This window comes from Sminthopsis crassicaudata, chromosome 4, assembly GCF_048593235.1.
Source record: "Sminthopsis crassicaudata isolate SCR6 chromosome 4, ASM4859323v1, whole genome shotgun sequence".
NCBI classification, from domain to species: Eukaryota; Metazoa; Chordata; class Mammalia; order Dasyuromorphia; family Dasyuridae; genus Sminthopsis; species Sminthopsis crassicaudata.
In genome coordinates this window covers 364,468,887-364,481,699 of record NC_133620.1, presented here as the reverse complement: position 1 = coordinate 364,481,699, position 12,813 = coordinate 364,468,887, and the positions used below count along the sequence as shown (strand labels likewise).

General features: G+C 40.1%; 1 protein-coding gene across 1 annotated transcript in view; it reads right to left on the bottom strand.

The window, feature by feature from the left end:
* MSI2 (musashi RNA binding protein 2) overlaps positions 1–12,813 on the bottom strand; it is a 522,649-nt gene that overhangs the window by 60,361 nt on the left and 449,475 nt on the right. The window contains 1 exon segment of the mRNA XM_074261866.1: positions 6,844–6,918. Coding sequence (XP_074117967.1) covers positions 6,844–6,918 — 75 coding nt within the window.

Sequence of the window (12,813 nt, the reverse complement as noted above, 5' to 3'; positions counted from 1 at the left end):
AACTGACAAGAGTACTACAACCTAGGAATGAGAACCGGCTCCCAATTCTTTCTTATCCTGACTTTTGGGAAGAGAAAGGGAGTGTTATAATAAGTCTGGAAGATGACAATGGAAAGCCTGAAGTTTGGGGTGAAGAAGAGAAGGAGCAAAAGGAGGAGGAGGAAAAAAGTTTTGGGAAGCATGGGGAGAAAGGGAAGAAAAAGGGCATCCTAGTAGAAGATAGAATCAAGAGACAATAAAAAGAAGAAGAAAGATCAAAGAGTAGTTTAGATCACAGAAAGATCCTTAGGTACCATTGAATTCAATCCATTTATTTTATAGAGGAAAACAAGATTGAGGTAAGTTAAATAAGTTGCTCAAGGTTTTGTAGCTGGTAAGAGAGAGGCAGAATTGGCACCAGATCTCCTGCCTTCAAATCTAGTTCTCTAAGAAATGGATGCCTATTCTTGGTTTTCTCCGTCATGCTGGGGAACCTCATAATGCTTTGTTATTTCATCCAGTCCTACTTATCTCCGTAGTTTTAGAAAGCCACTACAACTCTGGGGTTCAACATGCAGAAACCAGATCATTCCCAGCACTAAACCAGACCTTTAGGAACCAAATACAGGGACCCTGCATATAACCTTGGCATGAACCAGATAGCTTTGGGTACTGTGATGGTAGCTGTTGATTAAGGGAGAGAGTGTCTGGAGAGGGGAGAAACGACTGTAACTGAGTGGTAAGAGGCAGATGCTATGTGGTCTAGACACACAACGGCAGGATGCATTTCTAGCAATCCTGTGCCCCTCAGACCAAGAGAATATACAAGGTGGAGTGCGCATAGAAGGGGAATTAGAATGCTTTTATAATTTTAAAAATCCAGCTGTCATTGGTACTGGTTATTTGATGCTTTCACCTTCCCCAAAGCAAGACTAGGAAACTGCAAAGCTAAGAGAGAGCAGCACACAGCATGTCTGTGGTAAACAATTTATTTTTCTACCTCACTTGCTTACAGGAAAAAAAATGTCATTAGGGAGTAGCACAGATGAGCTATTTACAAAAATGAGAAAATTCACAATGGCTAAAAACGTTTGCAAAGTCATGCATCCTAGGATAAGTTCACCAAAGAGAAGCAATTCATAGCAAAACAAAACAGAGGAAGGGAATGGAAAGCAGCCATAAGATTAAAAAATATATAATAAGGAAGACTACTGCCTGAAGGAAAATAAAAGGAAGCCAACCAGTTTGGGCATCAAGCATCTTTAAATGAAATGATTAGTTTAATGAAATGACTAGCAGGACTGCCCTTTCTGAACATCTGGGCCACTGATACCCAAACATAAAGATTAACAAATATTAAACATAGTGCCTTCCTAATATAAGCATGTAGTTCACTTTTCACAGACTTAAGTGCTTTGAAAAGGGGTCTGAATTAGAGATATTTCTATATCTTAAGTGAGCCAAGAGGTTGACAAAAAGGAGATAAACACCAAAGGTTGGGAAGGGAGTCGTTTCCGTCAGATTATATTGATTATTTGAGCTACAATTAGTATGGCTCTAAGGACAGCTAGGTGGCTGGGAATCAGGAAGACTCAACTTCCTGAGTTCAAATCTGGCCTGTGTGATCTGGGATAAATCACTTAATCCAGTTTGCCTCAGTTCTTCATCTGTAAAATGAACTGGAGAAGGAAATGGCAAAACACTCCAGCATCTCTGCCAAGGAAACTCCAAATAGGGTTATAAAGAGTTGGACATGACTCAACAACAACAAAATAACATGGCTCTGAGTCATGGATCTAGATTTTAATTCCTGCACTGCTACTATGTAACTTTAAACAAATCTCTGAACCTCAGTTTCTTTATCTGTATAAAACGAGAAGATTAGATCAGTTGATTTTTTACATATTTCTATCTAGCTTTAAATTCTATAACTCTCTGGAGAGAACTTTATAGACTACCTAATCACAGTTCCTTCATTTTACCGAGAAGAAAACTGAGGTCCTGAAAAATGGGGTGCTTCTGAGTCGTAGACATAAGTTGCATCCCCTCATGCCTAGGGAAACTGGTTAACTGTCTTGTTAAGAAGAACTGCCCCATGGTAGCAGAGAGGGAACCACAGCCCCAAACTAGATGAAGGTAAGGTAGGTAAGGAGAATTTCAGCTCTGCTCATTCCCTATGTGACCCTCATCCTGAGTCTATCTGGGTGCTGCTGTTTTATCTAAGCTTCCCATTTGGGGGAGAGATGTGATTATAGTATCAGTCATCAAAGGATCAGACCCAATGGGAGATTGATCAGATAATTACACATTTGCCAGCTCCCTAGATTAATTTTTATGGAATGGAATTGTGCATCTTGGATAGGATAATTATATCCACTTTCTATAATGCCCAACAATCTCAAAAAGAAGACATCAGTGTCCACTGCTAACTCTGCTACACAGTCATGAGAAGCCCCAGCATTTTAGCCGGGCTATTGGTGAAATCAATGCAATTCTAGTGGGCTCAAAAAAACCCCAAAATGATGAGAAGCTTCCTTTGGGGTCTGTCATAGGTTATAAGGCAAGCAGCCATTTACAGAGCATGCAAAAAGCAACTGTGATGAGAAGAGGGTAACAAAATGGAAAAAAAGAAAAAAAAGAAAAGAAAAAACAAACAAAATATACAGTGAAGGAAGCCATGGAGCCATTTTAAAAATAGGAAATAAAAAAAGTTCATTCAGAATGCAGTCAGCTAGGACAGAGAGGATTTTATTGATTACAAACAGGGTCACTCAGACTTCTCCTTCTCCCTCTCTTCCCCATCCTTTACCACCCCTCTCTCCATTACTTCCTCCATCCCTCCCCATCTCTTCCTGTCTCTGTCTCAATCTCCCATTATAGTAGTAAACCCCAATTTGTCATGCCTCTTTAAGAACTACTTGATGAAAATTATGTCTTGTGATATCGGCAAATAGTCTGTAAAGTGAAATAAGAACAGAAATTAATAGATTAAACTGAAAAGATAAGTGCTAGAGTAGGGGGAGGGAGAAAGAAAAAAGAATAAGGAGAGATTAATGATAATAATAATAATTAATAATAATAATAATAATGATCAAGTCAGAGAAACACTGAACTATAAAAATCCAGGGATGGAGGTGCAAATCTTACTTGATGGGATGACAGAACAGGTATCAAAGTGATTAAATCACATCCTTCTTTTCTAGCCTCCAGATTGTACAAATGACATATGGCGTCTTTTTGTCAAAGAATTCTGGGTATGTTCACAAGGACTGTCATATCTGTCCTCATAGGAGGTGAACTCATAAGTATTATATTAAGCTCTGATTTTGACAGGATGAATGGGGAGTCCAGAAAAGTTAGTAACATTCCTAAGATTACACAGCAGAATTTAGGAGCTGAGTTGAGACTAAGATCCAAATCTCTTGGCTTTTCATTTTCACTGGAAACAAATGATTCTAGATTGACTACTGGTAGACAAGAAGAAATTCTGGCTTTTTAAATATTCAGGTCACATTCCCTTTTAGAAGGGGGATTTGGCATCTAATGTACATATTCAGTGAGTAGTCCAAAAGAAAAGTGGGTTTTTAGCAAAACCCCCTAGGTCTGTGACGTCGGACTAAGGTGTGGTTGTTTTTACTTGCTTCTTGATTATTCCTGGGGTAATAAGGAGATCACAAATGCGCTCGAAGAGGTACCTAAGAACCAAGTCCATAGCAGCAGGGATCAACAATAACTCTGGAAGGGAAGATGTGCTGGGGGACACAGGGTTGACACTGAAAGGGAAGGGAAAACCAAAAGGAAAGGATCACTGGTACAGCATGATGGAGACACACTAATTACTAGAATTTTGAGAATTGTCATAGAGGAAAAAGAGGAAGGATATGGAGCTGGAAATGGAAGAAAAGAATCAATTGCCAGGCAGAGTGAGAGGGACTGGGAGAATCCTGGGCTGCATCACCCTTATATCCTCTCCCTCCAAGTTCCATGCTGTCTTTCATCTCCAATTCCAATTGGTAGAATCTTTACTGACTCCAAAGGAGGAGACAGATGTTACAGTCAGAGTTCTTTCCACAGCTGACAATTAAGTCCTGAGAAGGACGGGGATAGGGCTTTTTTCCCCTCAGGGAGAATAGAGTTTTCAAATGTCCTTTTGAAATTTCACTGGCCTCCATCAAAGCAAGTCCATGCTCCTATTTTTTCCCCTTCCATACCACCAGAAAAAGAGAGAACTGATGCAGTGTTCTCAAATGTTAAAAACAAAAACCAATCTGACTTTCCGAGGAAAGTCATCTGTATTAAACTGGCTGCACCTGTGCTCCCCGGTGGGGAGGGGGCTGACTCAGCAACATCTGACTCCCAAAGAATTGAAGGCTGGGAGAAGCTAAGCAAGGAGAGAGAATGGATCTGAGGGTGCAGGTGTGAAATGGCCATCTCTTACTTCATAGTCAGGGAATGGGAACAGTCTTTTCCCATAGGGTTAGTCTTTCCTTGTCTTACAGTTGCTGAGCAGTCTCTGGCCCAGCCCAACCAGCAGCCAAGGGCCTTCAGTTGTTTAAGTGAAGACAGATGGGCTTTCAGAATTGTAACTATTTGCTTATTGATTTTTTAGGATGGGGAGGCCTGATTAAGAGAAACGGGGTAAAAGCTGTTTACTGCCAAAGAGCAAGTGAAATGAATTTGACAGGAGGCTCCTGGACAGCAGCTTGCTTAGGACAAATACCTAAGCCATCAATGGTATCTAGACCTTTTGGACTACATTAGGGTATGGGCCAGTGCTGGTGGTGGCAAGCATCCCAGACTTGGTCCATGATCACCCCAACACTTGCCTCTTTCATTATGGTGATTCTAGGGCATATGATGCTATCTTTTGTTCCCATCCTCCTTCTCATTGGCTCTTTCTTCCAAGGGACCATTATCTTTCTTGGGGAGACCTTAGCATAGTTATTTAGGATTCACACTTGGTTCATTTAGAGAAGGTTCTCTAATGTGACTCATGGTGGGAATGGTAATATATTGATTTTGGCGGGCTTATGGAGGCTGATATGGATAGTGGGGAAAAAGAAACAAAGAAGATCTTATCTCTTGATCCCCAAATGGTTCAATTAAAAAAAACACACGCTTTGGGGAAGTGTCCCACTAGGAGAAAGAATAAGTGATGTTGTTATTGTGCCCAAACCCACAAAACATCAGGGTTGGAACAGCTGAACCTTGGAATCACATGCTCATTCCCCCTCCAAAAAAAAAAAAAAAAAAAAAACAGCCTTATGGGAATACAGCAGGAGGGAGGCAAGGAGGAGAAGTGATGTTTCCCCTTAAGCCAATTATAGGCTGATTGAAGGAAGAATAAAATTATAGTGAAGCTGTGGGCAACGAGTTCTCAGTGTAAGCTAGAGTGACCAATGACCCCAGATGGAGAAATGTCTTGGGTGCGAGGGGCAGCCAGAGCAGAGTGAAGTGGGAAGTAGAAGTCTCTCTTCTGTACTCCAATTCCTTTGACCTTGTCCCACCTCCAAAATCTTAAAGGGAACAGGTCTAGTCTGCTGGTAGGAGCAAGGTAGAACACTTTTTGAACCTCCCCCTGACTTTCAAATTTCCATTCATATGATGCTCCCTTCCCAAGCTTAGCCAAAAGTTGGTACAAAGATACATCTTTGGTTTATAGTATCAGAAATCTAGAACCTCAAAGAACCTCAGTTGATTATATCTTAAAGAGGAAGAAACTAAGACTCAGGGAAGATGACCTGTTTAAGGTCACGCAACTAATAAAGGTAGGATTCCAATGTAGAACCTATGATTCCAGAGCCAATGTTATTTTCAATGCATCATACTGGTTCTATCCTTCTCTCCAGGGTCAAGAGCTTGCCAAATCTTTATTTTCTTTGCTATATAATTAAGCCCAGGAGCCAATACTTGCATCCACCTGATTGTATGTGATTGAAGGCAGATAAAGCTTCCAATAAAGCTTACTAATTGATCAGGTGTAAAATTTATTCCAGGACCCAGCTGTCCAAAGACAGTAACTTCCAAGCTCTGCTTTGAAGACCTTTCTTATGATTCTTCAGGAAATACCTCTGCTCTAAGCCAGTAATTTCCTCTTGTGGAGAGAGACTCTATCACCAACCTTGCCACATTGCTTCCCAGTTCCAGGCTGCCTTCCCACCTCCCTGAATACTCCCAATTCTGGGCAAGCTTGTCAAACCCCAGCTTGTTGCTGGGATTGGAGAGCAGTCCTTGCCGACTCTGACTGAATGGAAATCATGATTGCAGCAAGTCTGACACCCACATAGAGGGAGAGAGGTAGGAAAACACCCTACAATGGAAAGCAAACAACAACAATAATATAAAAAGAAATCCACCAACACATAGGAAAAGAGCATCTAATTGAGAACTGTTAGGAATGAATCAGTCTAGGAAGGGGGAGGAAGACGCCAACACATTAAACTTCAGACACATGGTGGGGAGGAGGAGAGCAGTGATGGTGGGTGGAATAAATCCCAGAGCCCCCAGAGTTAAATCCCTAATGAGACATAACTTACAACACATTTCAGAAAAAATAAGAGTGATCAGAGAGAGACCTCTGTCTTCTAGGATTTCTACTCTTTGATCTTTCCCTTTTTTCTTAAAAACTTCCATTTTCAAATAACCATTACCAATTAACATACATTAGTTAACCAAATTAATTCATCAGAAAAATTAATCCAAATTCCTTATCTGTGTCCTGATACTAAAATTGAGCATGTCTTGTTTATTTTATTTTTTTAAATGTGGATTTTTTTTTCATAAGTCAAATTCTATTTTGGATTCTCCTGTCTCCTTCCAAATCTATCAGGTTTTTAATGTCATGGGTATCACTAAAGTACTCACCTGGAAACTGATAACTGTAGCTTGGAGCAAATCCGGGATAGCCTCGGCCATATGTCGCCACAAAGTTTGGGTAGCCTTGAACACATATATAAACAAAAGAAAGTCATGTTAATGAAGCTTGGCTTTTTACTGTTTTCAAATTAGATACAGGAAGCAGGAGGAGGGTGATGGTGGGGTAAGGAGTCTTTTTTTTTTTTTTTTCTTTCTTTTTCTTTTTTTTGCAAGAAGCCCCAGATCTCATCTCTAATAAGGCCCTGGATCTGAGGTATGGGTCATCCTTCTCTGGTGGCCATGGAGAGTGGGGCTGTCCGTTTACACACAATTAACCTGTGTGTGGCCAGCTAAGGCCCCAAAGACCGTGCACTCTTTTTGAGTAAAATGCCGGTGCAGAGTAAATGCCAGGTGCTAACTGGAAACCCCAGAGCCCCTGCTTGGCTCTGACATTTGGGGAGCTTACAATGGATGTACTTTACTTTAGAGTTATTGACAGTGGGAGGCTAAGGTATTAGTATTGCTAACTCCCAAAGGAAGGAGGGACAGCCATGAAGGGAAATCACCTGCACCAGGCAAAAAGCAGCAGGTTACTTAAGGGGAACAATTTGTTGGAGGAGGAAATTCAACTTTGAGGTTGCCTTTGGGAAGCACATAATCTGTTAAAACACATCCCGGAGTGGAGCATGACAATCTGGGTCAAATCACAACCTTTAGGGCCCTGGTGGTGTTTTCCCAAGAATAAAGTTTGGATACATGAACCACTGGGGCAGTTAGGTGGTTTCTTAAACCTTTTCTATTTGTAACCCATTTTTGTCTAGGAAATTTTTACCTGACCTTAAATACGTAATATCTAATATGTAATATAAATAGGTATACAGATCAAACATTTATTGATAATAAATCATAATTTTGTGATTTCCCCCCCCTCCCCACATTGTTACAAGATCCCATTTGAAGTCACAACCCATACTTTAAGAAGCTTTAGTGTATACAAGGTGCTAGATTTGCAGTCAAGAAAACCTGAGTTCAGATTTGGTCTCCAACACTCACTAGCTGAATGACTGTACAAATCACGTCACTATTCCTAGCCTCAGTTTTCCCATCTGTAAAATTGGGATTGTAATAGCACCTACCTCGAAGAGGTGATGGATGATCAAAAGAGCTAATAAAAAAAGTAAAGTGCTTTGCAAATTTAAAGGATTATATAGAAGTATTACTATTATTATTTCCCAAAATAGAGAATGTTCCCTATTTTGTCATTTTCAGAGAATGAGCTGGTGTTTTCATGGGGCATTTTGTTCAAGAGGCATAGAACCTTTGTTCTCAGGCTGCCTGTTTTCTCATTACAGGCAGATTATTGGTCAAGAGTGTAGAAGGACAGTTTGCTGAAAGGATTTGGTGGAAAAATGATAAACCACTGCCTGGAAAGCTGAGTCCTGCTGCATTCCAAACTGTTCTCTTCTCTATCTCTTAGCAGAAATCTCTCTTTTCTCCTTCATCATCATAGTATTTTATTTTATTTTATTTTTTTGGCTAATTGGGGTTAAGTGACTTGCTCAGGGTCACACAGCCAGGAAGTGTTAAGTGTCTAAGACCAGATTTGAATTCAGGTCCTCCTGACTTCAGGGCTGGTGCTCTATCCACTGCGCCACCTAGCTGCCCCCTCATCATAGTATTTTAAAGTTAGAGCTAGAAAGTTGTCTTCCCAGTATCTTCAGCTGCAAGTACCATACCAGTTTCCTCCAAACTATTTTGTATATATTTGCAATGTCTACATACTGGATGTCCCCAAAATCACAGTGCAGTGTTAAGCTTTAATTAACATGAATTTAGGGTTGGCTTTAGTAAGCTGGTATGCATTTTCCAAAAAAAAAAAAAAAAAAAAAAGAGGGGCAGCTAAGTGGTATGTTTGGAGCTAGAAAGAATCTATTTTCTGAGTTCAAATTGGCCTTAGACACAAGCTGTGTGACCCTGGACGAGTCACTTTACCTGTTTGCCTCAGTTTCCTTACCTGTAAAATGAACTGGAGATGGAAATAGGAAATTAATGTAGTATCTTTGTCACACAATATAGTATTAAACTTTAATAAGCATGCCTTTAGAGTTAGCTTTAATAAGTTAATATTAATAATCATCTAATATTAGGCTAAAGTTTAATAAGTGTTGACCCCCAAACAGATACACAATCTTTTCTTGTTTGAATCATTGGTTAGTAACATGATCTCTTCTTTTGCCCCAATGGCAGTAATATAGAGCCAGAGAAAATATGACCTGAGAACCAAGAGGTGTGGGTCCTAGTCATCCCATCAATTATGCACAATTCTAATTCCAAGTTTATGGGTTGTGCTAAATAAAGATTAAATTGTTTGAGGGAAGGGAATAAGCATTTACATAATACCTATATGTGCCAGGCACTAGGCTAAGGGTCTTTGCAAATGTTCTCATTTGATCCTTACAACCACTCTGGAGATAGGTGAAATTATTATTCCCATTTTATAGTTGAGGAAACTGAGACTGACAGAGGTCAAGTAACTTGCACAGGATCACACAGATAAGAAGTATCTGAGGCCAGATTTGGATTTGGGTCTTTCTGACTTGAGATCCAGAATTCTATCCATGAGCTGCCTTATCAGAAATGTCTGCAGAAACAGAACTATGAGACCTAAGGTCAGGGACCTGTGTTCTGGTCCTGGCTCGTTATTACCAGTTAACAGCAGGATCTTAAGCAAATCACTTCCCCTTCATCTCACCTTCCTAAGACTGGTGAAGCCTCAGGATGCCTTCTCAAAAGAATGTTTTAAAATTCATAACAAATATACATCGGATTAGAAAAGAAACTAATTATATAGAAATGCAGAAATATTTTTAGAGTTCACAGAAATATAAAATATTATTATTAAAAATTAAAAGTTAAATTTTTAAAAAAAGTCCACAGACTCCAGGTTAAGAACCCCTGCCAGATGGTCTCTATGCTTCTTTCTAGAGGGAGTCTCTAACGGCCCCCAGTAATCTATAGGCCTTTGGAGGCCTCGTACAAGTCTGTGACTATTTCGTGCTGTTTTCTCTATACAGAGAGAAACACTCCTGAATTTGTTGTTTGTCACAACTCATTGGTCAGTTGAAATATTTCCACCTTGGAGGGGCCTCAGTGCCAGGGCTTTCACCATTTATTTTCCAGTATGGCACTGAGTTGTGAATTGGTATATTCCTTTATGACTCTTCTAGGCCTCTCTAGGCAAGATCAAATGATCTAATAGCGCAAACTTTTGGAAGTGGAACATAGCTGGTTTGGATGATGAGAAGGTGGAGGATAGCAGCAGGGTGGGTGGGTGGGTCGATGGGGGTAGAAAGAAAAGAAAGGGAAGAAGGGAAAAAGAGAGGGGAAAAGAGGACACTGACGCTTTAAATAGACATGTACACACTGGTTCTTTTCTTGATATTTATTTCATGGTTGAGCAGCTCAATCCTCTTTTAAATTAATCACCTCTGCTATTAAATCAGATCTTTCAGCGTTAGATTTCTCATACCATTATTTCAACAATATTGATAAACGGATTATATGCAAACAGCCGAATCACTGCTGCCTGTGGGGCTTTCCTGATGAAAAATGACGGTGCTGTATCCAGCTTCGGCACTGGGGATCTTAAATATTTTAGCATTAATCTGACAGTGAAAGCATTAGCCCATGTGTCACCTTCAAGACTCCTGTGGAGGAGGAGGAGGAAGGGGGCTGGGGATGGAACATCAAGTTCCTTCCAGCCTCTTGGTCACTAGGATAAACACATCCCAACTTCCCGACATGCCTCAAAGCCTTTCTTCAAGAACAGGCAGACAGGAAGGAAGTGGGGGCAAGGGAATGAGAGAGAAAAATATGGTTTAAAAGTTACCTTCCCCATATCACTTTCCAATCTTCCCTACTACCCACTCTCCAGTGGCCATTAGTATGTCTCCCAACAACAAAGATGAAAAAGAACATGGTATGTGCCAGAGAGGGCTCCCATTCCCAGCTCCCCTCATGGAACATCCTCTAGGTCAGGCAGATGAAATCATAAATTTATAATACAACATTACTTCAATTTTCCTCTTCATTTACCACTGTGATGCCCAGCTCTGCTTTAACGAGTCACAGCCCAAACCACACAGGGGAAATTGGCTGGCTGAATATCAATAGCACATTAACACCAGGCCCATGTGGATGCTTCATCAAGCCAAATTATGGCCAGGATGACCTATCTACCACTTCCATTAGCTGCCATTTTCCTCCTGCATTGGCCAATGCACGATTTATTTGCTTCAGTACTTGGAGTGACTGATCAATTCTGCGATAATTATCTCTTGTCACTGAACTAAAAATCCAAGGTTTTTGCTTCCATCTCCACCTGTCTAAGTGGACCTACCCAGTCACATTGATAGAAAAACAGAACACAAACAAAAAATCAGAACCCCTCATCTCAAGAATTAAAATTAACTCGCCTCTCTTTTTTGTACAACTGAGCTAATCTTTCCATTTTCCAAGGGGGCAGGTTCCAAAAGGTCCAATTCTAAATCTTTTCCCTAGTCTTGAAAATTCATATGCTGTCATGATACGGAAGAACATTATTTATCCTCTCATATGCTCTGCTACTCAACTACCCAGAAGGACAGAAAACTTCTGCAACTGGGTTCATTTAGAAATTGAGGCAAGTGATTTAACCACAAAACTTCTTGGGTATGCAGTGTCCATTTCAAAGCATTTGAAGAGCATCCTTTGTGGCCTTGGAATGTAGCTATTAGGTGTTCACATAAGCACCTAAACCATTTTTCCAATATGAGACCTAGAAGTTGTAGTCTATGATTACACCAGAGCTCCCATAATTATCCCCCTGAAATACACTTTAGCTCAGGGAAGAGGAAGATCCCCATTTGAAGTTCCTGTACCCACTAGGAAACATCTCACTGCCTTGGGAATAATGTAGGAGTGCAGCCTTCCTTCCTTCCTTCCTTCCTTCCTTCCTTCCTTCCTTCCTTCCTTCCTTCCTTCCTTCCTTCCTTCCTTCCTTCCTTCCTTCTTTCCTTCCTTCTTTCCTTCCTTCCTTCCTTCTTTCCTTCCTTCTTTCCTTCCTTCCTTCCTTCCTTCCTTCCTTCCTTCCTTCCTTCCTTCCTTCCTTCTTTCCTTCCTTCTTTCCTTCCTTCTTTCCTTCCTTCCTTCCTTCTTTCCTTCCTTCTTTCCTTCCTTCCTTCCTTCCTTCCTTCCTTCCTTCCTTCCTTCCTTCCTTCCTTCCTTCCTTCCTTCCTTCCTTCCTTCCTTCCTTCCTTCCTTCCTTCCTTCCTTCCTTCCCTTTCTCTCTTGAAAGTGAAGACTTTGCATAAAATAATGAAAACTGAAGTGAGCAGAACCAAGAGAACACTGTATACAATAACAGGAATATTGTTTGAAGAATAATTAGCAATGACTAAGTTATTCTGAGTACTATGAATAATCAAATCAAAATATCTAATGAAGGAAATGCTATCTATCTTCAGAGAAGGAATGGAAAAATATAAGGATGCATAGTGTGGTTTTACATATTTATATTTGTTTATCAAATGGTAGTCTTCTTTAGGGTAAGACGGGGAATGAGAGGAGGCAATTTGGAACTTAAAATGTAACACAAAAAAATGAAATTTTAAAAAGGAAAGAAAAAAATAAAGCAAAAGTTTTCTTCCTCTCCATAGTCATGCTCAACAGAAAAAGACTCACTTCATTCCTTTCTAACACATTCTTTTTAAATGGGAGGGTGTTAGGAAAGTTAGTTGGGTTTAAAAAAATGATAATTTTCCTAGGAGTAGAGATAGCGAAGTACAATCTTACTACCTCTTCCTGTATCCAAACATCAATATTTTCTTTTTCCTTTTACCAGACTATGATTTTTATTAGTATATGGAACTCATTGTGTAAACTCTCACAATCAATAAAGATAGGCAACGACTTCCATAATTTGTAGCCTTGGAGTTATTC